Source organism: Aulostomus chinensis, chromosome 24 (genome assembly GCF_037954235.1).
Source record: "Aulostomus chinensis isolate RoL2024-O1b breed Wild chromosome 24, RoL_Achi_v1.0, whole genome shotgun sequence".
Classification (NCBI taxonomy): domain Eukaryota; kingdom Metazoa; phylum Chordata; class Actinopteri; order Syngnathiformes; family Aulostomidae; genus Aulostomus; species Aulostomus chinensis.
In genome coordinates, this window is record NC_141343.1 from 17,181,666 (window position 1) to 17,209,423 (window position 27,758).

The 27,758-nt window shown below is 47.0% G+C and overlaps 3 protein-coding genes across 7 annotated transcripts; all 3 read left to right on the forward strand.

The window, feature by feature from the left end:
* The first annotated feature begins 45 nt into the window (after positions 1 to 45).
* Positions 46 to 5,364, forward strand: slc25a11 (solute carrier family 25 member 11). The gene is made up of 9 exons (XM_086197813.1): positions 46 to 276; positions 3,179 to 3,331; positions 3,441 to 3,558; positions 3,635 to 3,723; positions 4,015 to 4,105; positions 4,205 to 4,295; positions 4,373 to 4,472; positions 4,665 to 4,716; positions 5,008 to 5,364. Exons 1-9 carry the CDS (start codon positions 212 to 214, stop codon positions 5,161 to 5,163), a joined length of 915 nt encoding a protein of 304 aa, XP_086053939.1. The 5' UTR covers positions 46 to 211; the 3' UTR covers positions 5,164 to 5,364.
* Positions 5,365 to 13,879: 8,515 nt separating this feature from the next.
* pfn1 (profilin 1) lies at positions 13,880 to 17,198 on the forward strand. 3 transcript variants are annotated; one of them, XR_015111857.1, is made up of 4 exons: positions 13,880 to 13,894; positions 14,073 to 14,222; positions 14,302 to 14,437; positions 16,084 to 16,233. XR_015111857.1 is itself a non-coding variant. In XM_086197817.1 (4 exons), the coding sequence occupies exons 2-4, from the start codon at positions 14,303 to 14,305 to the stop codon at positions 16,934 to 16,936; spliced, it is 423 nt and encodes a 140-aa protein (XP_086053943.1). In that variant the 5' UTR covers positions 14,066 to 14,222; position 14,302; the 3' UTR covers positions 16,937 to 17,198. The 3 variants fall into 3 exon arrangements, 2 of the variants coding, with proteins under 2 accessions (XP_086053943.1, XP_086053945.1); XM_086197817.1 differs by lacking the exon at positions 13,880 to 13,894 and adding an exon at positions 16,839 to 17,198 and having other exon boundaries at positions 14,066 to 14,222; positions 16,084 to 16,273; XM_086197819.1 differs by lacking the exons at positions 13,880 to 13,894; positions 14,073 to 14,222; positions 14,302 to 14,437 and adding exons at positions 15,190 to 15,848; positions 16,839 to 17,198 and having other exon boundaries at positions 16,084 to 16,273.
* Positions 17,199 to 20,727: 3,529 nt separating this feature from the next.
* On the forward strand, positions 20,728 to 27,450 carry eno3 (enolase 3, (beta, muscle)). 3 transcript variants are annotated; one of them, XM_086196724.1, is made up of 14 exons: positions 20,728 to 20,874; positions 23,691 to 23,780; positions 23,907 to 24,002; positions 24,095 to 24,153; positions 24,244 to 24,313; positions 24,388 to 24,521; positions 24,668 to 24,784; positions 24,877 to 24,982; positions 25,118 to 25,315; positions 26,105 to 26,181; positions 26,277 to 26,401; positions 26,487 to 26,595; positions 26,675 to 26,733; positions 27,186 to 27,450. In XM_086196724.1, the coding sequence occupies exons 2-14, from the start codon at positions 23,696 to 23,698 to the stop codon at positions 27,253 to 27,255; spliced, it is 1,305 nt and encodes a 434-aa protein (XP_086052850.1). In that variant the 5' UTR covers positions 20,728 to 20,874; positions 23,691 to 23,695; the 3' UTR covers positions 27,256 to 27,450. The 3 variants fall into 3 exon arrangements, with proteins under 3 accessions (XP_086052850.1, XP_086052851.1, XP_086052849.1); XM_086196725.1 differs by having other exon boundaries at positions 20,753 to 20,874; positions 23,695 to 23,780; XM_086196723.1 differs by lacking the exon at positions 20,728 to 20,874 and adding an exon at positions 23,215 to 23,243.
* Positions 27,451 to 27,758: the final 308 nt, after the last annotated feature.

Sequence of the window (27,758 nt, forward strand, 5' to 3'; positions counted from 1 at the left end):
CCGAGGATTCTTGAAGGCAGCGGTGTCTTCGCCTTCTGATTGGTCTGCAGAGCTTCGTGTCTCCGGACGTGCGGCTGTACCAGAGAGTCACCTTGCCTCGGCTTGGCTGCTCCTGCAGGTGATTTGTCCGGCCCAGAGGCAGGCAGGCAGGCAGGCAGGCAGCAGGAATCTCCCCGGGGACTCCGAGGCCGACGAACGAACGGCGGGAAACATGGCGGAGGCAAAGCCCAAAACCTCCCCGAAGGCCATCAAGTTCCTGTTCGGAGGTTTGGCCGGGTAGGTGCTGCTAGCCCACAGGCTAACTAGCTAACGGGGCTGTCAGCAGCAGGGTGATGCTGCTATCGGAGAAGCTAACAGAGGAGCCAACAAACACGTTCTGCTTAGGATCGCTTTTAATAAAGGGTCTGATTCTGGGCAGTTAAGCCAACTCGCTCTACCGCAAGTTAGCCGTGAATGCTAGCGCACGGTCGGCTGGTGTGACGGTGAAATCTCTCCTCTTTAATTTACCGGTCAGTAAACATGTCCGACTATCAACCGGATACAGTAACAAACAGGGCAGGTTCCCCCCTGCTTTGACACAGTTCTGACAGCTCGGCAATATTTGGACAGAATGTGTGTTCCAGTGATGCGAAGTTAATTTAGTTTGAAGCGAAACAAGTTTTAGTTTTATTTAGCACATTTGATAGAAGAGGTTAAGAAACTGTAACAAAACATCATCCGTCCACAGACTCAACATTCCCCTCCCCTTGGGCCCCATTTTGGCACCACCACCTACCAAGGCCCAGGAGGTGTGATTGGGTGAGCGTTGGTCAGGTGTTGCTGGTGTGATGTGGCACCAACTACCCTGACCGCATACCAGCAAGTGTCAGTGACTCTGTTAGCTTGCAGCACCACTCGCATCCACAACGCTGCTATGATTGGCCGGTTAAACAGGAGGAGAACATTAAACTAACCGTAACAAACCAGCGATCCTGTCCGTGGACCTGCTGGTGTTTGTTTCCTGTTCAGCAACATGGAGGTCATTAGATGAGCTACGATCACGCTAACTGGGCCATCGCTACTCAGGGCAGAGTGACTGCACGCTGGCCAGCTCATGCGTTGAGTTGCAGTCCTGTTGTGGAGGTTCTGCTACATTGTACAGTTCAATCTTTGCCAAATGATGGGTGAGCTGTTGATAATCCTGTCATTGTCATTTGCTATTCCATGACTCAACTGCAAATCCAAAAACGCATGCTAATGGTTGACCCTGAGCCAGCATCCTGTTTCTCTGTCTGTTCTGAGCAGTGCTGGCTAGTCTTGTTTGGTCAGAGGGTCCGTGATGTTTCCAATGAACCTGATGGAGTCCATAAAACAGACCAGTAACATCAGTCAGCTGACAGAAGGAATCGCTGGTTTGTTAGCCGTTAGCACTTCGCTTTGCTTCAAGAACCTTACAAAGAGCTTCCACTCCGGGTCACTTATTCAGACACTCTGAAAATCAGGACTGTTGGCACATGTTGGTGGGCTGGACCCATCAGATGCTGACACCGCCGTGAGCCACCGCTAGTAGCGAGGGGGCAGCCCTGACCCTGAGCGCCTTTCAAAACTGTGTTAGTGACCTGTAGCAGCCAGAGAGAAGATAGACCAGATGATGACATCACCCCTGTGTCATACAGCGTGAGTCCAGTCCTGAAGTGATGATGTCGCTCCTACAATAGTCCTTGTCACACTGCCACAAAAGCCGTGTTTTTGCCGGGGTGCCTGCTGTGTTCACACCGAGCGACTCCAACCCTCGTCTTTTTGCCGGAGCGAGTTCGATCTGACCAGTCCGCCCACTCTGACAGTTTCAGGGCGTGGTGCCGATGGAGCCTATCCAGCAGGACTTCAATAAACTCAAGGGAGAGATGAGAGTTTCAAGTTCAAGATGTTGGACGACGGCCAACTGGGGAGACACTGAGACCCGCGAGCTCCTGAGCCTCCGTGCAGAGGAGGTCATTCACCGGAACGTTTCAGGAACGGGGCCAGTCTGGCCAGGAGGATGACGGAACGCGGCTTCCCTCACAACAAGGCGCAGGTTATTCATAAATTGAAGCCTTCGGACACGCCTGGCATAACGTGTGACGTGTTGTCAGGATGGGCCACTAGACTCCGCCCCCGGTGACGGCCCCCTGGGGAGAAACTATGGCTGGTGTTCACTTTATCTGTCTGGCCAAAAAGCCGGATGCTCCGCTACGGCAGTGCAGAGGTCTTTGAGTCTGAGAGCTGCTCGTGTGGCATCGCCTCAGTTGTGTCTTCTGTCCGTCTGTCAGTCACAGCAACCACTGCCCTTTAAATGTCACAACCCCCCGTCTCAGGGGAGTTGTCAGGGTGTCTTTACAGGGTGACATGTGGGGACGTGTGTGAACCTTTTGTGGGGGGGGGGGGCTGTGAGGAATTTACAGTTTTGAAACACCCTGACAGGGACTTTCTGTCCAAGTGAGGACTCACTGGTTGAGGCGCTTTCAAAGGACGGCTTGAGACACACAGGTCAAAGGTTCAGATCAGAGCAGAGGGGCTGGTGTGTGTGTGTTAGAAAGGTCCTCACATGTTGACTGAGGCTCCACGTGTCTGTTGGCGTGACCTTCATGTTCACGATGACACGTGTGAACTGAAGGATTCAAAGGCTTGTTTGTGTTTGTCATAAACCAGAGTGCACATCAGTTTGAGAGTTTTCTCCCCCCGTCAGTGGGGCGCTGGGCTCCGTTTAGTGAGACGGATGTGGGAGGGGGGTTTCCTCCTCTCACCGCTCCGTGAGGCGTGACTGCTCGCCGGACGGTAAGTCGGATCATGTGAGGGAAACACGTCTGGTCACTCAGCAGATTTTGAGGTTGAACACTCATCTGTGACCTGAGCCGCTGCAGCACCGATCGCACAGCTCACCGAGCACCACTGCTATCGTTGTTAGCATTGCTATCTGTGCTAGCACTGTTATCAAACCAGTCAGCAACAGTGCTGCTAGCACTGTTGCTCGTTAGCTCCGTCATCACTGTTAGCCCTGTTAGCACCAGTAGCCTGTGGCTGTTCTGACACTGGGTGACCTGATGAGGACCACTCGCTTGTTCCTGACAGGTGATGCTCAGTTTCCTCTGATGAAGATGAAGTCATAGTGTTTGGTGAACGTTGTCTGTCTGTCTGTCTGTCTCCACCTGTCCGCGTGCAGGATGGGTGCGACGGTCTTCGTGCAGCCATTGGATCTGGTCAAAAACAGGATGCAGCTGAGCGGTCAGGGCACCAAGGCTCGAGAATACAAGACCAGCTTCCACGCTCTGGCCTCCATCCTGAAGAATGAGGGCGTCGGCGGCATCTACACCGGGTACCTGCCACCATCACCTCGTCGAACGCCACCTGATGCCTCACTGTTTCATATTGTAGTGATATTGTAGTTTCTCTGTAGCGGTGCATTGACGGTGTTTGTCCCTCAGTCTGTCGGCAGGTCTTCTTCGCCAGGCCACCTATACGACCACTCGCCTTGGAATCTACACCATCTTGTTTGAGAAGATGACCAGCGCGGACGGGCGTCCGCCAAACTTCTTCCTCAAGGTAGGAAAACAGCCCAGCAGCTCCCAGTACTGAGGGCTGATCAACGATGGCGGACTGATCTAACCTGTCCCTGCAGGCCCTTATAGGAATGACGGCTGGCGCTACGGGAGCGTTTGTGGGAACGCCAGCTGAGGTGGCACTGATCAGGATGACGGCTGATGGACGGTGAGGCGGAGAGGCTGACCTGCCAGCTCGCTCAGTTTTCTATATTCTCACTGACACTCGAGGGACCCGTCCTTCCTGCCTGCCACCACCACCATCTGTTGGCATGTTTTCAGTGGTGGGAGGAGCTAATTATCTGTTAGAGGTGGAGCTTCAGGACGCTGTTCCAGTCGTACGACAGTGATGTCATGCTAGCTGGCATAGTTCAGTAGCTTCTCGTGTTGTGTGATGTCATGCTAGCTGCATGCTAGGACCAGAGCAGAACCTGCTAAATGTTGTGCTGTGTTCATGCAGTCTTCCTGTGGACCAGAGGAGGGGCTACACCAACGTCTTCAACGCTCTGGCCCGCATCACCAGGGAGGAGGGCGTCAACACGCTGTGGCGGGTGAGTAGTCACCGCCTGTAGCTGTCATGGCCCCCACCCACACACACACACACACACACACACACACACTGCTGTTGACTAACTGGCGGTGTGTTGCAGGGGTGCGTTCCCACCATGGCTCGGGCGGTGGTGGTGAACGCTGCTCAGCTGGCCTCCTACTCTCAGTCCAAACAGGCACTGCTTGACTCAGGTACACACGCACAAGTGCACGCCACAGTGAACACACACCTCCTGCTGCGTGTCATGTGACTGTTTCTGTGCTTTTAGGGTATTTCAGGGATGATATTCTGTGTCACTTCTGCGCCAGTATGATCAGTGGTCTGGTTACCACGGCGGCCTCCATGCCTGTCGACATCGTCAAGACCAGGTGAGACGAGACCAACGACAGATGGCGCCGGAGCGTGTCTGGCCTGGGACACTAAAAAGTTGGTTACACTGTTCCTGACAGCAGTCGCACCAGATCATGTCATGAACAATTAAATATATGACCAGAGGGTGTGGCTAGAGTCTAGGGGCGTGGCTAGAGTCAGTCAAAACTGACTGTGTGTTTTTCTCTCAGGATCCAGAACATGAGGATGATCGATGGCAAGCCGGAGTACAAGAATGGTTTGGTGAGACCTGCTTGAACTTTCTCCTGAGGGTTACTAAGGGTCAGAAGAGCCCAGCCGAGGTCACACGCTGACCTTTGACCTCCCTGTTCTCAGATAACATGTTCCTGATGATGTCAGCTGATTCAGTTGTTTTCATGTGAAAACTGAAACCTTCCACCTGAAACACCTCTCTGTCTCCACCCACCTGTGTCTGTCTCCACCCACCTGTGTCTGTCTCCACCCACCTGTGTCTGTCTCCACCCACCTGTGTCTGTCTCCACCCACCTGTGTCTGTCTCCACCCACCTGTCAGGAGGTGCTGGTGCGCGTCATAGGGAAGGAGGGCTTCTTCTCTCTCTGGAAAGGATTCACGCCGTACTACGCGCGTCTCGGCCCCCACACCGTCCTCACTTTCATCTTTCTGGAACAGATGAACCGCCTCTACAAGACCTACATCCTCGACCGCTAACACACACACACACACACACACACACACACACACACACACACACACACACACACTTGGACTCCAGCCGCAGTAATTCATGTTTTCATCAATCAAAACTGGAAACAAATAATTTAAAGGACAAGTCTGATATTTCATGTGAGACTGACCCTTTAAAGTACACACACACACACACACACACACACACACACACACACACACACACTCTGTCATAAAGAAAGACGTTCTTTTTGAACCAAGCTCATGAAAGTCAGTGTTCGGCCAGGACCGTACCAAATCACACCCTCACTGCCCTGACATGGTACGGTCCAACACTTAATACACACACATGTACACAGTGTTATAATTTAAATTCTTTTTGTAAAAAAAGGAATGTTACAATAAATGTAGTTCAAACATCATGTAGTGATGTTTGAAATAATAATGGTAACTTTTATTTGTAGATTTAATACCCCCCCAACCTGACACCATACAGCATCATGGAAGAGTCTGTAACCATGGTTACAGCTGCTGAAGGAGGACAGTGAATAAACAGTGTGGAGTCTTTTTCTCTGAGTCTGTTTCTCTGACGAGGAATCATAAATGAGGATGAGTCCACCTCTGGGGGCTGTGTGGTAGCTCCATGTGTCCAGCAGGAGGCAGCAGAGGCCTTCCAGGCGGGAGAGGAAGTCTCAGTGCTTCAAAATCAACTCAGACCTCGGCTCATGGGGATGGAAAGGTTCAGGTTAAAGACCATGAAAAGACATTTATGTGAAAGTGAAACATTCAAAATGAAATTCAGCAGGGTGGCCCGGTGGAGCAGTGGTCCTCCCTGTGGCCCCCATCAAGAAGGTTGTGGGTGGAGCAGTGGTCCTCACTGTGGCCCCCCAGCAAGAAGGTTGAGGGTGGAGCAGTGGTCCTCCCTGAGGCCCCCAGCAAGAAGGTTGTGGGTGGAGCCCCGGCTGCAGCACGGGGTCTTTCTGGGTGAGTCTCCATGTTCTCCCTGTTCCTGCTGGGTTCTCTCTGGTACTCCAGCTTCCTCCACAGTCCAAAGACATCAAGAGGGACCAGGTTAATCCAGACTCTAAATTGACCGTAGGCGTGGCTGGGAGAGCCAATGGTTGTCTGTCTCTATGTGTTGGCCCTGCCATGGACTGGTGACCTGTCCAGGGGGAAGGCTGCTGGGATAGGCTCCACCCCCACCACCCTGAACAGGAGAAGAGGGGGAACATGGAGGGATGGATGGATGATGGATGGATGATGGATGGAGGAGGGATGATGGAAAATTCATCTGAACTGAAGCTTGTGAGAGCAGCTGCTGTTGGTGTTTTCCAATGAACAGGAAATTGAAGACAGGAAATGGGCGTGGCTAGGTATGTTCACTGTAGGACTGCCTTCAAAACCAAGTAATATTCTGAGTGTTCGCCACTTTAACACTCTTGCCATATAAGGACACGCCTGATGTGGTAGTGTGTGAGTCTGTGTGGGAGAGCGCTAGATGCTACTTCCTCTCAACTTGCTGCTTCGGGTTCTTTTAATTTGATGCACAACAAAAGACAGTTGGGGAGGAAGTGTGTGTGTCGGATTTTGCCGTCATGGATGCCAGTCTGAGCAGCATTAAGCTCGTGTCAAGCTGACTTGGCATCAAATACAGTCGATGGCCTCCTTCCATCATGGAATCAATGAAGTGAAAAAAGAAGGCTAAGGGTTGAAATTCTGACTTCCAGTTGGTGTGGAACGTAGCTTCAGCTCAATGCTGAGGTCACCATCTACTAAATGTGCTGTGGAACAATATTTTTGTTGAGGAACAGCAGGGCCTGGAGGGGTCGGCGTGAGACGACAGTGAGCCCACGGGCACAACTCCAAATGGTCACTGGTGTTGTGAGTGCTGCACCTTGACAGAGACCACCTGGAACACACAAGAGCAGAGTTCTGACCAGGTCTTGAAAATGGGTGGCAGAAGAAAGACCACCTTGGGAACCAGCAGTCATCCTAGCTAGCTGAAGTAGCTCATGTCAGTCATACCATCCAGATGTTGATGACTTGACACACACACACACAGAGGGATTCTGATTAACAGCTTAAAAAGTCTTACTCACAGCAAAGTGCACATTGAGTGAAACTCAACAACAGCAAGTGTCCATCTGTATTCGTTTGCTGTCCATGGGACAAAGTGAAGGTGGGAACAACTGTTCAAATTCCATCACACTACATTGCTTATGATAGATCACGTATCATAGTGGTCCATTATCATGTTCCCCTGGGATAGATCACGTATCATAGTGGTCCATTATCATGTTCCCCTGGGATAGATCACGTATCATCGTGGTCCATTATAATGTTCCCCTGGATAGATCACGTATCATAGTGGTCCATTATAATGTTCCCCTGGATAGATCACGTATCATAGTGGTCCATTATCATGTTCCCCTGGGATAGATCACGTATCATAGTGGTCCATTATCATGTTCCCCTGGGATAGATCACGTATCATAGTGGTACAGTATAATGTTCCCCTGGATAGATCACGTATCATAGTGGTACATTATCATGTTCCCCTGGGATAGATCACGTATCATAGTGGTCCATTATAATGTTCCCCTGGATAGATCACGTATCATAGTGGTCCATTATAATGTTCCCCTGAGATAGATCACGTATCATAGTGGTCCATTATCATGTTCCCCTGGGATAGATCACATATCATAGTGGTCCATTATCATGTTCCCCTGGGATAGATCACGTATCATAGTGGTCCATTATCATGTTCCCCTGGGATAGATCACGTATCATAGTGGTCCATTATCATGTTCCCCTGGATAGATCACGTATCATAGTGGTACAGTATAATGTTCCCCTGGATAGATCACGTAGCATAGTGGTCCATTATAATGTTCCCCTGGATAGATCACGTATCATCGTGGTACATTATCATGTTCCCCTGGGATAGATCACGTATCATAGTGGTCCATTATCATGTTCCCCTGGGATAGATCACGTATCATCGTGGTCCATTATAATGTTCCCCTGGGATAGATCACGTATCATAGTGGTCCATTATAATGTTCCCCTGGGATAGATCACGTATCATAGTGGTCCATTATAATGTTCCCCTGGGATAGATCACGTATCATAGTGGTCCATTATAATGTTCACCTGGATAGATCACGTATCATAGTGGTACAGTATAATGTTCCCCTGGATAGATCACGTATCATAGTGGTCCATTATAATGTTCCCCTGGATAGATCACGTATCATAGTGGTCCATTATAATGTTCCCCTGGGATAGATCACGTATCATAGTGGTCCATTATCATGTTCCCCTGGGATAGATCACGTATCATGGTGGTCCATTGTAATGTTCCCCTGGATAGATCACGTATCATAGTGGTCCATTATAATGTTCCCCTGGATAGATCACGTATCATAGTGGTCCATTATCATGTTCCCCTGGATAGATCACGTATCATAGTGGTCCATTATCATGTTCCCCTGGATAGATCACGTATCATAGTGGTCCATTATCATGTTCCCCTGGATAGATCACGTATCATAGTGGTCCATTATAATGTTCCCCTGGATAGATCACGTATCATAGTGGTCCATTATCATGTTCCCCTGGGATAGATCACGTATCATAGTGGTCCATTATAATGTTCCCCTGGGATAGATCACGTATCATAGTGGTCCATTATAATGTTCCCCTGGGATAGATCACGTATCATAGTGGTCCATTATAATGTTCCCCTGGGATAGATCACGTATCATAGTGGTCCATTATAATGTTCACCTGGATAGATCACGTATCATAGTGGTACAGTATAATGTTCCCCTGGATAGATCACGTATCATAGTGGTCCATTATAATGTTCCCCTGGATAGATCACGTATCATAGTGGTCCATTATAATGTTCCCCTGGGATAGATCACGTATCATAGTGGTCCATTATCATGTTCCCCTGGGATAGATCACGTATCATCGTGGTCCATTGTAATGTTCCCCTGGATAGATCACGTATCATAGTGGTCCATTATAATGTTCCCCTGGATAGATCACGTATCATAGTGGTCCATTATCATGTTCCCCTGGATAGATCACGTATCATAGTGGTCCATTATCATGTTCCCCTGGATAGATCACGTATCATAGTGGTCCATTATCATGTTCCCCTGGATAGATCACGTATCATAGTGGTCCATTATAATGTTCCCCTGGATAGATCACGTATCATAGTGGTCCATTATCATGTTCCCCTGGGATAGATCACGTATCATAGTGGTCCATTATAATGTTCCCCTGGGATAGATCACGTATCATAGTGGTCCATTATCATGTTCCCCTGGATAGATCACGTATCATAGTGGTCCATTATAATGTTCCCCTGGGATAGATCACGTATCATAGTGGTCCATTATAATGTTCCCCTGGATAGATCACGTGTCATAGTGGTCCATTATCATGTTCCCCTGGATAGATCACGTATCATCATGGTCCATTATCATGTTCCCCTGGGATAGATCACGTATCATAGTGGTCCATTATAATGTTCCCCTGGATAGATCACGTATCATAGTGGTCCATTATAATGTTCCCCTGGATAGATCACGTATCATCGTGGTCCATTATAATGTTCCCCTGGATAGATCACATATTATAGTGGTCCATTATAATGTTCCCCTGGGATAGATCACGTATCATAGTGGTCCATTATCATGTTCCCCTGGGATAGATCACGTATCATAGTGGTCCATTATCATGTTCCCCTGGGATAGATCACGTATCATAGTGGTCCATTATCATGTTCCCCTGGATAGATCACGTATCATAGTGGTCCATTATAATGTTCCCCTGGGATAGATCACGTATCATAGTGGTCCATTATAATGTTCCCCTGGATAGATCACGTATCATAGTGGTCCATTATCATGTTCCCCTGGGATAGATCACGTATCATAGTGGTCCATTATCATGTTCCCCTGGGATAGATCACGTATCATAGTGGTACAGTATAATGTTCCCCTGGATAGATCACGTATCATAGTGGTCCATTATCATGTTCCCCTGGGATAGATCACGTATCATAGTGGTCCATTATAATGTTCCCCTGGGATAGATCACGTATCATAGTGGTCCATTATCATGTTCCCCTGGGATAGATCACGTATCATAGTGGTCCATTATCATGTTCCCCTGGGATAGATCACGTATCATAGTGGTCCATTATCATGTTCCCCTGGGATAGATCACGTATCATAGTGGTACAGTATAATGTTCCCCTGGATAGATCACGTATCATAGTGGTACATTATCATGTTCCCCTGGGATAGATCACGTATCATAGTGGTCCATTATAATGTTCCCCTGGATAGATCACGTATCATAGTGGTCCATTATCATGTTCCCCTGGGATAGATCACGTATCATAGTGGTCCATTATCATGTTCCCCTGGATAGATCACGTATCATAGTGGTACAGTATAATGTTCCCCTGGATAGATCACGTATCATAGTGGTACAGTATAATGTTCCCCTGGATAGATCACGTAGCATAGTGGTCCATTATAATGTTCCCCTGGATAGATCACGTATCATCGTGGTACATTATCATGTTCCCCTGGGATAGATCACGTATCATAGTGGTCCATTATCATGTTCCCCTGGGATAGATCACGTATCATCGTGGTCCATTATAATGTTCCCCTGGGATAGATCACGTATCATAGTGGTCCATTATAATGTTCCCCTGGGATAGATCACGTATCATAGTGGTCCATTATCATGTTCCCCTGGGATAGATCACGTATGATAGTGGTCCATTATAATGTTCCCCTGGATAGATCACGTATCATAGTGGTCCATTATAATGTTCCCCTGGATAGATCACGTATCATAGTGGTCCATTATCATGTTCCCCTGGATAGATCACGTATTATAGTGGTCCATTATAATGTTCCCCTGGGATAGATCACGTATCATAGTGGTCCATTATAATGTTCCCCTGGATAGATCACGTATCATCGTGGTCCATTATCATGTTCCCCTGGGATAGATCACGTATCATAGTGGTCCATTATAATGTTCCCCTGGATAGATCACGTATCATAGTGGTCCATTATAATGTTCCCCTGGATAGATCACGTATCATAGTGGTCCATTATAATGTTCCCCTGGATAGATCACGTATCATAGTCGTACATTATCATGTTCCCCTGGATAGATCACGTATCATCGTGGTCCATTATCATGTTCCCCTGGATAGATCACGTATCATAGTGGTCCATTATCATGTTCCCCTGGATAGATCACATATTATAGTGGTCCATTATAATGTTCCCCTGGGATAGATCACGTATCATAGTGGTCCATTATCATGTTCCCCTGGGATAGATCACGTATCATAGTGGTCCATTATCATGTTCCCCTGGGATAGATCACGTATCATAGTGGTCCATTATCATGTTCCCCTGGATAGATCACGTATCATCGTGGTCCATTATAATGTTCCCCTGGATAGATCACGTATCATAGTGGTCCATTATCATGTTCCCCTGGGATAGATCACGTATCATAGTGGTCCATTATCATGTTCCCCTGGGATAGATCACGTATCATAGTGGTCCATTATCATGTTCCCCTGGGATAGATCACGTATCATAGTGGTCCATTATAATGTTCCCCTGGGATAGATCACGTATCATAGTGGTCCATTATAATGTTCCCCTGGATAGATCACGTATCATAGTGGTCCATTATAATGTTCCCCTGGGATAGATCACGTATCATAGTGGTACATTATCATGTTCCCCTGGATAGATCACGTATCATAGTGGTCCATTATAATGTTCCCCTGAGATAGATCACGTATCATAGTGGTCCATTATCATGTTCCCCTGGGATAGATCACATATCATAGTGGTCCATTATCATGTTCCCCTGGGATAGATCACGTATCATAGTGGTCCATTATCATGTTCCCCTGGGATAGATCACATATCATAGTGGTCCATTATCATGTTCCCCTGGGATAGATCACGTATCATAGTGGTCCATTATCATGTTCCCCTGGGATAGATCACATATCATAGTGGTCCATTATCATGTTCCCCTGGGATAGATCACGTATCATAGTGGTACATTATCATGTTCCCCTGGATAGATCACGTATCATAGTGGTCCATTATAATGTTCCCCTGGGATAGATCACATTCTGCTTTTGGATCTTGCCGTGGTCATGTCAACGCTAGCCCTGGTGTGGGCGGTCCATCTCGACACACCCCAGTGTGCTCAGTCTCAGTGCTGTGATTCGCCGGGCAGGCAGCTGATTGTGCCAGCTCTCACTAAGATGGAGGGGGTTTTCCGATGCAGCACCTCAACGCCGCACTGTCACAGGTTTCATAGTCAGGCCCAAAAACCTCCATTTGGGCAATGAGACACTTGGTGTTGTGCCCAGGGGCGTTGCTGTACGCAGCCTCCATAACCAGGGATTGCCCTGGTCATTGCCCTCCGAGAGCTGAAGTCCAGCTCTCAACATCCGCCTCCCACCATCACACCTGCTTCACTCCACCCAGGGCACAAGTCTCAGGCGGAGGAAGTTCAGACCTGAAGTTTTCAATGTCAGTGAGGTTTGATTTGAACGTACACTTCCTGTGTGTGTGTGTGTGTGTGTGTGTGTGTGTGTGTGTGTGTGTGTGTGTGTGTGTGTGTGCTTTAGAGAGAGAGAGAAAATGTGGTATGTGGACTGCTTGTGTGAACTCGCCAGCTGACACACCTATTCTCTCTGATGGTCCTGCATGTTTGAGATTCCTCAGAGGGGTCAAAGGTCAGCATGCATCCTGCTTGGCTATTGCCATCCAGACAAACCAGGGTCCACAGGTGAACAGTCACTCCTGTCAGACCAGACGGTCATCCTCACACACACACGCCCACACAGAGCTGAGATCACCCAACCAGCTCTCTGTGTGCCACCCTGAGTTTGAAACCTCTGATGTCATGCAGCATTGCTAGTATTGCTAATACTAATGTTGCTAACACGTCTAATGGGACTCTTGTGAAACCTGCTACTGCTAGCGACACGGCTGTTAGCACTCCTGCTACTTCTGTATTGTTAGAGATACCGTCGCCAAAACACACGCTGCTGCGAACATGGCCAGTACTCTCAGTTGTACTGGCGGTACTGGGTGGACCGCTTTTACTGTTGGAACTAACAGTACTATCTATGTTGGTACTGAAATTACCACTGCTCGTCCCTTTTGTAGTGTTGGTACTGTCTATACTTGTAGTACTCCTGCCACATGTTACTGCAAATACATACAGTATGTTTTCTGCTAGTAGACTAGACAGATGTATGAGCGAGTGAATGAGCGAGTGAATGAGCGAGTGAATGAGCGAGTGAATGAGCGAGTGAGTGAGTGAGTGAGTGGATGCATTCACCAGGAGCTGTTCGTAGAAGTAAAAGTCCTCATAGTGTGTAAGAGCCAGATCAACCACCAAGTTTATACATGTTGTTGGCTCTCTGTCTCCCAGCTCACACACACACACACACACACACACACACACACACACACACACACACACACACACACACACACACATGTCTGAACTGGCTCAGATGAGTATAAGGGTGTGTGTGTGTGTGTGTGTGTGTGTGAGCTGAAGTATGCAGCGTGTACAAACAGAAACATGATGGTAAGAGCATTTTTCATCTTTGTGAGTTCAGCTTTGAAGACACAGAGTCGATCATTCCACAGTAAAGGTTTGAAAGTTTTATCTCTTTAATGTTTAGTCTTGAACTGCAAACCCCAGAATGCATTGCAGACATCCCTGTGATTGCTGTACATACACTACAGATCCACTTGACCGTGAGGTGTGATGATGGTTGCCAAGAAGGCCAATCATGACTGCTCTGGTGCTTCCTGGTTTCTACTTCCCAGGTGAGAGAGCGAGCGAGGTGGTTGAGCGAGGCAGGAAGCTGCCTGCAGGCTGGGAGTGGTCCAACCTTTAAGAGACGACTCGCCTTCCTCCTGCCTGCATTTGACTGCTGCCCTCCTCTCTTCCTCATACTGGAAAGCCTACCTGCGCAGGTGAGCCCTCTCACTTCATGTTCATTAGTTCACAGTATTGGTTGTCATCGCGTGTGCTTGTGTGTTGTCTCTTGACCAGGATGTCTTGGTCATCATACGTTGACATGCTGATGGGCTTCACAGTGTGTGGGATACAACCAGTCGAAGAGGCCGCCATTTGTGGGCTCTCAGATCACACAGTGTGGGCAAGCTCCCCAGGACTAAGTCACCTCACGGTAAACACACACACACACACACACACACACAGAGGGATTCTCAGATTGAAGCTAGACTTGCAACCAAAGTGTAAAACTTTGGCGTCGAGTGACAGCCTGGACTGGCGTGACGGGTCAGCTCACTGGTCCATTCCTCCTCCAAAACTCTCCGACTGGTTCCAGTGGTGTTCCCGCAGCTGTGCGCCGTCACCAACACGCCGTCACCAACACGCCGTCACCAACACGTCCTGAGAGAAAACTGGCCTCTGATGTGTTTCAACACGCCAACCACGGGGACGGGCTCCTCACTGCTCGCTGTTTTAGGCTGAACGAACGTGGGATGTTTCATTTGCAGTTGATTCATGACCGACGTTTCCCAACTCTCAGATCAAATCCAGCGAGGTGAAGCCGAGCTTCCTGCTGCTCGCCGCTTGCAGCCTGATGCTTCGAGGTCACTTCAGTTTCCTGTCTGTGTTTTATCTTTGAAAGTTTACTTTCTTTTTTATTTGTCCTCATGTTAAAGACATCAGGCAGAAAACAATGTGTCACTCTTTAGATTTCGATCTCTCACTTTTCTCTGAGCAACGTTATTGTGTGTGTGTGTTTGTGTGTGTGCGCATGCGCGGAGGAGAAGCTGCTTCTCATTTTCAGTCGTTTCTGTGGTTTTCAGGGCTGCAGGCCGACAGTCAAATTTCCTTATAAGGGCGCGATGCTGAGAAGGTGACAAACACAGGAAGTGAAGATGATCACTTCTGTTTCTTTTGCAGTGCAGTGAGGATGTAGAGTTGCTGCAGCTGCTTACACACACACACACACACACACACGTTCACAGGGTTTGTTTATTTGTTCATAAGCAGTTGTTTTCTAACCTTTGACCTCTCAGAGGTGTGTGTCATGTCTTGACTCGTCCAAACACCTGGGCGCCAGCGTGAACGGTGACCTTAAACAGGACGACAAACTTGTCTAAGAGGTGAAATTGTTTGGTTGTTGTAAAAAGTCAACGAGTTTCATCGATGGCTTGACGTTGGACATCGGTCTGAAGTTTCAATCAGCAGGAAAGGACTTCGTTCAAATGTCAATAGTTAAGCTTTGCCGTCAAACATTTCCCCAACAAACAGGAAGTCATGGCGTCTGTGGCAGTGCGAGCCACGATGACAGAATCCACGTCAGCTGTTTGAGTGAGTTTGTGTTCTGAAGGTCATCGCCCTCTCCCACCTCTTCAGCCCTCAGCTGCCGTGTCATTGGCGGTCATTTATTGATCTGTTATTCGTGACTGCAAGTGTTGAGCAGCGGCAGCATGCCACAGAACCCAGCTCAGCGACAGTCTAACCAGTCAGACCAGTTTGCTGGAATCCTGGAAACCCTGGAGGACATCAGTGATGCCAACCTGTCCTCAAGCCATCGTCCCCCTGAAAGTCGGTACTTCCTCCCAGTAGGTAGCCTGACCCTGCGGGTAGCGATCATCACAGGAAGTGGTTGACATCCAGACCTGCGGCCCTGACGAGGCTCAGCGTACATAACTGTTCCTGGGTGCTAATTAGCATGTATGGCTAGCATGCTGTACAAATGAGGTTCCGTGCTGTCTGTGCTTTAACAGCAGAGGGGGGATACGTGTAAGTCTGGGTGGGGATCTTATACCTGTCTCTCTCTGTCTCTCTCTGTCACAGTCTGAGGAAATTCAGCAGTTCATTGGAATCAAGACTGACTTGGGACAAAACGGACCATGCCTTGCAGGGATTAAATGCAGAATGTTGCGAGACAACTTTCACACTGATAAAATGTTCTGCATGGACCTAAAGAGTGCAAAATACGAGGATGGCAGAACCAGCAGCTACTGTGTTGGCAAAACCAAACAAGGTGAGTCACACAAAGAGGCCAAACTGCCTGAAGTTGTGAGTTCTGGCCAAATCTCCCCACAGTGCTGGGTTAGTTACATTAGCTTGTTAATCAGTCAATGTTGTGAATTTCTGACATCCGAGCTCAATATTTCAAAATGAAAAGAAGCAGAAAAGAAAGAAACAGTGTTTTGCATCACTAACATCCAGTATAAGTACGGTGAAGTTCCATCCTCTAAATGTGTGAAGTATCAGCTAACAGAGGACAAGCAAATGTCTTCAACGCTCAGGTTCCTGAATGAGGACAATCACAGCCAGCTAGCCCTGATGCTAACAGCATAGCAGACTAGCAGGTAATAGCATGGTAGACGTAGCGTTGGTCAACCGGTCGTCAGCTGGTCATCTGAAACTTGCATTTGATTGTTCGCACATGAGTGTCTGGTGGCTCGGTAAATTCATTTGCACACTCATGTTTTTTAACAAAAGCAAAGACATTTTCTATTACATTTGTTCAACATTTAGCTCAAAGCTAGCATGAATGAACCCCCCTGTCTGTCTGTCTATCTGTCTGTCTGTCTGTCTGTCAGCTCTAATCATTGTGAAGGGCAAGAAAGACGTTTGTGGAGGATCAGTCACCGAGGCAACATGCTACGTGGTTAATTACCTGCGTGACATGAATTCCTAATGTTCCTGCCATCATCAGCAGCACTCCACACACCGCCCTCTGTTCTGCAGCATTCTTGAGGATTTTGACTGGGTGTTCTCCATTCCGGGACACAAAGAAAGCGTTCCAAGTTTTGTCCCTGTGGTGCACATGGCTGAGTGCCTCACAAGGAACTGCAGGGAGCCAGCGGTGCATCTTCTACAGTGAGGGTGGACCTCTATCCACTCAGAGTGCTGTAAACCCCTGGAAATGAAAGATTAAAAAACATGTGTGCTCTTAAAAATACTGTGTTTGTGTCATAATTATTGACTGTCAGTACTCAGCAAACCAGAACTCCTCCAGGTGGCAGGCATGATTACTGCACGTGAGTCTCACATGTGTTCACAAACTTTAACACAGCATTTGAAACATTTGTGGAAAAGATTTTATCATTGATTTTATGACCGTAGTACAGTTACCATGTTACCTGCTGACTGTGGTACAGTTACCATGTTACTAGCTGACTGTGGTAGAGTTACCATGTTACTAGCTGACTGTGGTATAGTTACCATGTTACTAGCTGACTGTGGTATAGTTACCATGTTACTGGCTGACTGTGGTATAGTTACCATGTTACCTGCTGACTGTGGTATAGTTACCATGTTACTAGCTGACTGTGGTATAGTTACCATGTTACTGGCTGACTGTGGTATAGTTACCATGTTACCTGCTGACTGTACCAGAGTTACCATGTTACCTGCTGACTGTGGTATAGTTACCATGTTACTAGCTGACTGTGGTAGAGTTACCATGTTACTAGCTGACTGTGGTATAGTTACCATGTTACTAGCTGACTGTGGTATAGTTACCATGTTACTGGCTGACTGTGGTATAGTTACCATGTTACCTGCTGACTGTGGTACAGTTACCATGTTACCTGCTGACTGTGGTACAGTTACCATGTTACCTGCTGAATGTGGTACAGTTACCATGTTACCTGCTGACTGTACCAGAGTTACCATGTTACCTGCTGACTGTGGTATAGTTACCATGTTACCTGCTGACTGTGGTAGAGTTACCATGTTACTTGCTGACTGTGGTACAGTTACCATGTTACTTGCTGACTGTGGTACAGTTACCATGTTACTGGCTGACTGTGGTACAGTTACCATGTTACTTGCTGACTGTGGTACAGTTACCATGTTACTGGCTGACTGTGATACAGTTACCATGTTACTTGCTGACTGTGGTACAGTTACCATGTTACTGGCTGACTGTGGTACAGTTACCATGTTACTTGCTGACTGTGGTATAGTTAACATGTTACTGGCTGACTGTGGTATAGTTACCATGTTACTGGCTGACTGTGGTACAGTTACCATGTTACTTGCTGACTGTGGTATAGTTAACATGTTACTGGCTGACTGTGGTATAGTTAACATGTTACTGGCTGACTGTGGTATAGTTACCATGTTACTTGCTGACTGTGGTACAGTTACCATGTTACTGGCTGACTGTGGTACAGTTACCATGTTACTTGCTGACTGTGGTATAGTTAACATGTTACTGGCTGACTGTGGTATAGTTAACATGTTACTGGCTGACTGTGATACAGTTAACATGTTACTTGCTGACTGTGGTACAGTTACCATGTTACTTGCTGACTGTGGTATAGTTACCATGTTTCTTGCTGACTGTGATACAGTTACCATGTTACTTGCTGACTGTGGTACAGTTACCATGTTACTGGCTGACTGTGGTACAGTTACCATGTTACTAGCTGACTGTGATACAGTTACCATGTTACTTGCTGACTGTGGTACAGTTACCATGTTACTTGCTGACTGTGGTACAGTTACCATGTTACTGGCTGACTGTGGTACAGTTACCATTTCACTAATTTTCAAACATGCTTTATGGACGCAGCAGTTTTTTGGCAGGTCTGCTCATCAAAACCTGTGATAAGAAGTAATGTGTATCAGGATCGTTTGTGTTGTAGTACTAATATGTTGAGTATAAGTCAAAGAGTCGACTGAGATGAGATTCGTGCTGCGGTCATGTGCAGTTATATTTAGCGGCAGTAAAGGCTGCCGAGCACAGCCCCTCAGTGTTGGTGAATTACAGTTAAAGGTGAGTGTAAAGGGTAAGGTGTCTTGTGTAAATGGGAGTGTGTGTGCATCTGTGTTTGTGTGAGTTGGGGTTACTGCCCTTTGCAGTGAACACTGAGCCTTCTCACATTTCCCCTTTAGATGAACTTTGACCTTCTCTGTCTGAGGAAGGGACCATCATACTGGCTCTAACACAGACAAGACAAGATGTTAAACTTTGACAGAAAATATACATAATACATAATCCGTACTTACAAAGTCTACAGTTTATAATGTGTGTAATCTTTATTTTTGTTTTATTTCTCCTCAGTAAATTAAGGTTTTATGGTCTTTTGTTGTTTGTTCAGCTAATATTGCCACTATGGCAGCTAATGCGCTGATACTGCTAATCCTGGAAATGCTAAAACAGCAGATGTTACTCTGTCAATTCATGCTAATACAGCTACAGCTCACAGTGCCAAAAAATACTCTCTCTATGATAGCTGATATTTCTGTCATCAGTACTGCTATAACTGCCACAACCTCTCCAACTAGCACCAATACACAGATACCGCTCCATCTGGAGCTAACATTTTTACAATATACTGCTTTTAGTGTCATGAGCACTTCTGTCCAAAAGCACTAAAAATGGCAACACTGCTATCATGTCTGCTAACACTTCTGAAACTATACTGGAGATGCGAATACTGCATCCTGTTCTAAATGTAGTAACAGTACTCCCGCTAACATTTCCAGTATATTATTAATGCCGACATTCATGACATGTTGGCTGGCAATATTGAAACAAGAGGGTTCAACATTTTTGTGGGCTAGCAGGGAAGTTAGCACTGCTATGGGTTTCCTTGACAAAGAGTTAAGTGAGTTAACAAAAATCAGATCAAAAGTTGACGATCTTCCAGGTTCAGTTCATGGAGATCATCTTCACTGATGAACCACTGATGATCCTGGAAGCCTGGATGCTACGTTAGCAGTGCAGGGTTAATGTTGTGCTGTACTAAACTACACAGTGGACACTTGGTAGTGTGTTTTATTCTGTAGCATGAATGCTGAAATATGTCAGGACAGTGGCCTTTATCTGAAAACCCCATCAAAATATGAGTTGACTTGGTGGCAAGGAACTGGACTCTTAAGGTTGCTCACTCATTTATGAGCCGCACTTTTGACCCGCACACTAAGCTACTGCTAACAAACTAATATCGCTATTGCTAAAATAAAAAGCGAACGATTTTTCCATTATCATTCGATGTATGCTAATAATGCTAACACTGACTTGATATCAGCAATCACTCCTGAAACTACAACTGTTTGCATGCTTATATTCTTGCCAATATGATTGGTACCATTTCTAAATATGCTGCCAGTATGCTAATAATTTGTGGACTGTGAAAAAGTTTCAGGCCACATCCGATTCCCTACAACTGCCGATGTGCTAATAAAGCACAAAGGGTTATAACCACTGAAACTATTGCTGATGCAGCCAATCCCATTTCTGTTGACGCTGCTGCATCTGCTGCTCTGACAATCAATAGATTATTGTAAGTCAAAACTGTCTTATAAGTTAAGAGTTTATAGAAGCGAAGGCAGTTCTACTGTACGATTATCTGAACTATGAGATGAGTTATTCTCGTCTCCCTCACAGACTTAATGTCAGGAATTCCTGTGTCAGCCCTGAGTGCTGCAGGCTTTTCTGATTCCCCACAGTCCCGTCACATCCAGACGCTCCCTTCCCTCCAGCCAGGCCCTCCCCGTTCCAGGGAGCATCTATAAATACTCAGCAGCCAGATAAACGGACACTTTCCACGTCAGTCGGACAGTCAGACGGACAGACAGGCGGCCAAAGACGACACCCCATTGCCTCTCAACACAGCTGAGGTAGGCCACGTCTCCAGCAGGTCACTTGTTCTGTCATTCTTCTTACAGCGGCTTTACCTTCCCTCAACTCTTAACCTACGCCTCAAATTTCCTACTTTTATTTTGAAAGTCCAGTTTTGTGCTCATGGGAAGTTCAACAACTATCAGATACTTACAAAAATAATTATTTTTCCTCTTGAACCATCTTATTTTTCATTTGAGCCAAAATTCAACAGTGCTGTATGGTTTTGACCTTCAGAAGGTCAAAATGGTAAAATCTTAGCAACAGCAGTTGAGGACAAAGTCCACAGAGGCAGTTGGACAGAGAAGCACTAACTCTACAAAACAAAAGTACTTGGTAAGGTGATACCAACAGAATTAACCACCCAGGGGCGCGAGTCTTATTAGCATCTGCAGTGTTAGCAAAAATGGCAACAGCAGAGGTGTTTGCTTTAATATTAGCATTAGCTCCGAGGCAAATAGAATACAAATTTTATCAGGATTAGCAAACAATTTAGTAACAAACAAGAAATCATATCATTCGTTCTGAGACTGTAAGTCGTAGGTTTTGCTCTAGCAGCCTATGTGCATTAGGGTTAGCTATCTGTAGCCAACAACCTGTAGCATTTGAAGAGAGAGCTATGGTAGTAGTAGCAGTACAGTCAAAAAGAATGTTATCAGAATAAATGTTAGCAGTAGTTTTAGTAGCGGTAGTGTTAGCGTTAGCACTGTGTGTGTACAGTAAAGTGTCTTTGAAAAGGCCATCTGTGGTTTCAAATGTACAGTAAAGTTGTCAGCTGTTGTTCTGCCAAATATCATCCGTGCGTGCGCGCGCGCACACACACACACACACACACACACACACACACACACACACACATACATTACACAACACAGAACCAGAAGATGTACTATACCCTGGAATCAGTTCAGTTGGGTTCACCAAAACCCATCATAGTGCAGTTTATGATATAGTTTTCTAAAAGGTAAAGCTGTTTAAATGCTGCTAGTATACGCCAACACTAAGTTAGTTACAATTGTAATATTTGCTGGTACAATTTACTATTACTACTGCAAATGCTATTGCTATTTCTGCTATTATGCTTTTATTAACGTGATGCTACTAGTTCTGTCACTGCTACCTTCAGATCAGAATGTGGTTGGATTCATCTTTGAAAACTAATTGGGGAGGGAGGGAGGAGTTTAATGACGTTGTCAACAACATGTTGTCATGCTATGCTCTACAGATCAGCTGAAACCTTTTTATCTAGCATTTATTTTACCAGGTCGTCACTTGAGATCAGGTGATCTCTTTTCCGAGCTAGACCTGGCCAAAATGGCAACGTCTAAAACAAGCAAAACAACACAAAGTCAGACGAGAACAAACACAGCGACGTGGTACAGAGAGAGTACTTATAATGATGTCAAAGAGAATGTTTTAATCTAACATTTCAAAAACATTTTAAGGGTATGTTAACATGCTGGGTCACTGCTAACTTGTTAGCCATGCTCGCTATGCTACTCAGTAACAATATGTTTTTCAGCTCTTTTGTTTGTAACCCAACAACCCCATCATGACAAGTAAAGCCAACACTTAGAGCTACTCTGTGTGCTATCAGGTAGCTTCCATGCTAGCCTGCTAATAAGCCCAAAAATCCAAACAATTTAAACGCTGCAAACGCTTCCTCTTTGGACTCAAACGTTAGCATGTCAAGTCAGCTCTGCAGTTCAAAGATGACTCCTCACACTGAACGCTCTCGACAGCGTGTTTATTGTCGTTCAGTAAATAACAAAGACGTAAGAACAGAGGGCAAAGCCTCCATCCTTGTGATCTCAGCGAGGCTCGTGACCTGCAGCAGGCTCACCTCTGACATGCTGCTGGGATGATGTCACCACAGACGGATACAAACGACGCCGCTTTATCCTCACACACCTCTGATGAAAACAAATGTATGAAGGAAATAAAGACTGTGGTTCAGCAGCAGAAATATGTGACCTGCAGTTATCAGAGAGGCTGATATCACTTCACACTCACAAATATCTTTCTAAATGTCAAGAGTGTGTGTGGGGTGGGTTGGGGGGTTATTAGAGCCAGGAGGAAGTCGTGACCTTCGTGAAAGGTCATGGAAAAGGTCAAAGAATTTACCACACAGTATTAATAACTCTGGAGAGGACAAGACTCTCGTTCTCTCTCTCTCTCTTTGAGCCCCCCTCCTATCTCTTTCTACAATGGTCTCTCCCTTTCTCCCATTGGACCAATCAGCTGCCGCCTCAGAGTGAGGCTTTCTGATTGGCTGTGAGGGAGTGAGTGGGTGGGATCTCTCAGGGCCATGGGCCTGGTACCTCCTATCATGGAAGCATCATGGCGTTCCAGAGGATCAGTACTGCAGGTCACACACACCCACACACACACACACACACACACACACACACACACACACACACACACACACACACACACACACACACACACACACACACACACAGTAGGTTTGACTTGTGGTTGCTATCAAGTCTTTCTTTTTCAAGGTCTGAGTTAGCATTTCTAAGGCCAGCCTCTTCCTGTTCACATAACAAATTCCGGATCACTTCCTGGTCTAGTTTTCGAGTTTCAGGTCTGTTCTGCTCTCGTGACCCCAGGTCCAGGTTTCATTCTGTCCTGGTTCTGTTCTTGGAGGTCTTACAAACCTTCCTGACCTTGTTTGTGGTGGTGGTGTGTTGTGAGGAGCCTCCACCCCTCTACCTCCCTCATCCATACAAATGTCTCCCTGTCTTTCTCTGGCCTCGTCAGTGTGATTAACCTCTGCCCTTCCTTTACCTTCGTCTGTCCTTCTCAGTCAGGATGTCTATCACAAAGATTCACGCTCGAGAGATTCTGGACTCCAGAGGAAACCCCACAGTGGAGGTGGACTTGTGGACAGCAAAGGGTGAGGAAATTCCCAGACATCCATGCATAGGATAATGAAGCTAGCTTAGCATACAGGCCTAAAGCAGCAGGGGAATATTAGCCTAGCTCAGTCAAAAGAACTAACTCTGATTTGTCCATGTCTCAGGTCTTTTCCGGGCAGCAGTTCCCAGCGGTGCATCGACAGGAGTCCATGAAGCTCTGGAGCTCCGCGATGGAGACAAGAGCCGCTACCTGGGCAAAGGTAGACCTGCCCAAACCCAGCCAATCACAGGTCCTGGTGTATTTCCTCACTTCTCTCCTGTGAAAATGTCCTTTTCCCAAACACACCAACAGGTACTATCAAGGCTGTGGATCACGTGAACAAGGACATTGCCCCCAAGCTGATTGAGAAGGTATCAGCAAGTTTTTGAGATGTTTCTCTGCTGGATGCTAATGCTCTGCTAGCTGCAAATGGATCTTAAAAAAACCAAACATCTCTGCAGAACTTCAGTGTTGTCGAGCAGGAGAAGATCGACAAATTCATGCTGGAGTTGGATGGCACTGAAAACAAATGTAAGGACCTGTCTGTCTGTCTGTCTCTCTGTCATGCCCACCTGTCTCTGACCTGTCTTTCTATCCACCTCCAGCTAAATTTGGTGCTAATGCTATCCTGGGTGTGTCGCTTGCCGTCTGTAAGGCCGGAGCAGCAGAGAAAGGAGTTCCTCTCTACCGCCACATCGCTGACCTCGCAGGACACAAAGATGTCATACTTCCTGTTCCTGTGAGTGGACAAAAGAGACATGAACTCATAAAACAGCATGGTTAATAAACCTGATGACTCAGAGGTTAACTGGTTCGCTACTAAAACCAGTAGAATGTGATTTCCTCTGGTTGACTGGTAAAAACCCAGTTACTTCTCCCCTGTAGGCCTTTAACGTCATCAACGGAGGAAGCCATGCTGGAAACAAACTGGCCATGCAGGAGTTCATGATTCTGCCAGTTGGAGCCTCCAACTTCCACGAAGCTATGAGGATTGGCGCTGAGGTGATTTGGCTCCGAGCATAAACCCAGCTGGGTTAGAACCCGCTGTTGACCGTCATCATCTGACGTGCTGTTGATGGCGCGTGTGTCTGCAGGTCTACCACAACTTGAAGAATGTGATCAAAGCAAAGTATGGAAAAGATGCCACTAATGTGGGAGACGAAGGTGGATTCGCCCCCAACATCCTGGAGAACAATGAGGGTGAGACGTCTGATGGCAAACACCAGATCCCAGCACCAATGAGGCGCTAGCAGCTTACCAACATGAGCACCGGCTTGGCTCCTCCACATAGCAGACATTATCAAGTACACTGATGTTGATTTTGTCTCCATGCAGCTCTGGAGCTGTTGAAGACGGCCATCGAGAAGGCCGGCTACCCAGATAAGATCATCATCGGCATGGATGTGGCTGCGTCCGAGTTCTTCCGCAGTGGAAAGTATGACCTGGACTTCAAGTCACCCGATGACCCAGCCAGACACATTAGCGGCGAGAAGTTGGGAGACTTGTACCGCAGCTTCATCAAGAACTACCCTGGTAACCCATCTACCAGCCAGCCATTAGCATCCATCTTCTCCCTCTCCTCCTGTTCAGGGTGGTGGGGGTGGAGCCTATCCCAGCAGCCTTCCCCCTGGACAGGTCACCAGTCCATGGCAGGGCCAACACATAGAGACAGACAACCATTGGCTCTCCCAGCCACGCCTACGGTCAATTTAGAGTCTGGATTAACCTGGTCCCTCTTGATGTCTTTGGACTGTGGAGGAAGCTGGAGTACCAGAGAGAACCCAGCAGGAACAGGGAGAACATGGAGACTCACCCAGAAAGACCCCGTGCTGCAGCCGGGGCTCCACCCACAACCTTCTTGATGGGGGGCCACAGTGAGGACCTCTGCTCCACCCTCAACCTTCTTGATGGGGGGCCACAGGGAGGACCACTGCTCCACCGGGCCACCCCAGTCGTTAGCATCACAGCCAATTAGCTAAAGTAGCTTCCTCCATCTTGGCCACCACACAGTGTAATTTACCAGAGATGATATCAGCCTGCTAGCCAGTAGCAATCGACATGTTGAAAATATGTCATTGAGGATTTGGATCATATGGCAATGCAGGTTCTTTGATGAAATGTTCCGAAGATACACAGGAACTAGAAGAATATACGTCTCTGGCATTTAATTTTTGGAATGTTGGTGTTCGTAAGAATCCGTCTGATGTGAAGTCGCACTAAAAGTGGTGTTAAAGCAGCAGACCTCTAATGGAAGTTCTGTGTTGTTCTTTAAAATGTAAGTATTTCAAAAATACTTGACTTATTCCGTCTGCCTGTCTCCAGTCCAGTCCATCGAGGATCCATTTGACCAGGACGACTGGGAGCAGTGGGCTAAGTTCACCTCCTCTGTCGACATCCAGGTGAGTGTCAGGACTTCCTGGTTTTTAACTGCAGTTTGCTCAAAGTCAAAACGGAACCCTTTCTGATGACACACATCCATGCGTCCACCAATCAGATTGTAGGAGATGACCTGACGGTGACCAACCCCAAGAGGATCCAGCAGGCGGTGGACAAGAAGGCCTGTAACTGTCTTCTGCTCAAAGTCAACCAGATTGGCTCTGTGACCGAGTCCATCCAGGCGTAAGACATCTGATTGGCTGGTCAGCTCAGCGATTGGCTGCTGGAAGTCCTGAGCTGTCTCTGTCTCCACCTCTGTGTCTCTCAGGTGTAAGCTTGCGCAGAGCAGCGGCTGGGGTGTGATGGTCAGCCATCGCTCCGGAGAGACTGAGGACACCTTCATCTCTGACCTGGTGGTTGGACTCTGCACCGGACAGGTAGATGAACTGGCGGGCGGACAGACAGACGCAGCCCCTCCTGTCACTGACCTCTTGTTTCTCCTCCTGTGTCCTACAGATTAAGACCGGTGCCCCCTGCAGGTCTGAGCGTTTGGCCAAATACAATCAGCTGATGAGGTGAGAACTTCCTGTCATGTACACCTTTACAAAGTAAAAGCTGTTTAGTTCACCTGGTGGATATGATTTGATCAGGAAGTCTGACGTTGCACTTCCCGTCTTCAAAACAAAAGCACCACTCATTTGCTGTTGTGTTATTTGTTAATAAAGCTTCATGTGTGTGGAGTCCTGGAGCTGCAACAGCGAGATGCTTTTATTTTGAAGCCATGATTTGTTCCATGAAATTGACATTTTTGGATCTTTTGTATTTTGTGGTCACAAATGAATGGAAACTGAGGGAACAAGTTCAATCTCAGAGAGAGAGAGACGACACAGACATGGTGGAAGAAAGAGCTGAAACTACAGATAGCAGTCCTGAAGCTCGCCCTTTCGCTGAGATGCATTCTGGGATACATGACTGCGCATGTCTGAGACTTCTGGTTGACAAACTCATGTCTACCTCTGACCTGCAGGATTGAGGAGGAGCTGGGAAGTCACGCCAAGTTCGCTGGGAAGGACTTCCGCCACCCTAAAATCAACTAGAGCGTTCTCGCCTCCCTCTGTCGCCTTGACAACCGACTGACAACTGGTGACCTCCAAGACCCCTCCCCACTTCACAACAGCTGTAGGCGAGAGGTCAAGGGTCACATTGGGTTTGACTCTGCCTCCTCCCCATGTAATTCCAGTGATGATGTTTTCTATATAAAACACGAAGATTCAATAAATATGAAAGAACCAAATGAATGTGTAACGCCGTTTTTTGATGTTAGGACACTCTGGAAGCCAGATGTCACTTCCTGTTCCACTCTCAGAACTTCCTGTTTGTCAAGGTGATTTAGGACTTTGAGTCTCAGGAAAATGTTTGTGGAAGGTCAGTCCAGCTGAAGCTCGCGTGTGAGAGGGCTTTGCTGCTCTGAAGGACCAGTTACCTTCCTGATCAATGGCAACAGTCAGGTGACCTTTCAAAACGTGATCGCATTCAAAAGCCCGACCTGTCAGCGTGCACCTGAATGCAACACGACTGTGTTTCAGAGAATTTCCAGACA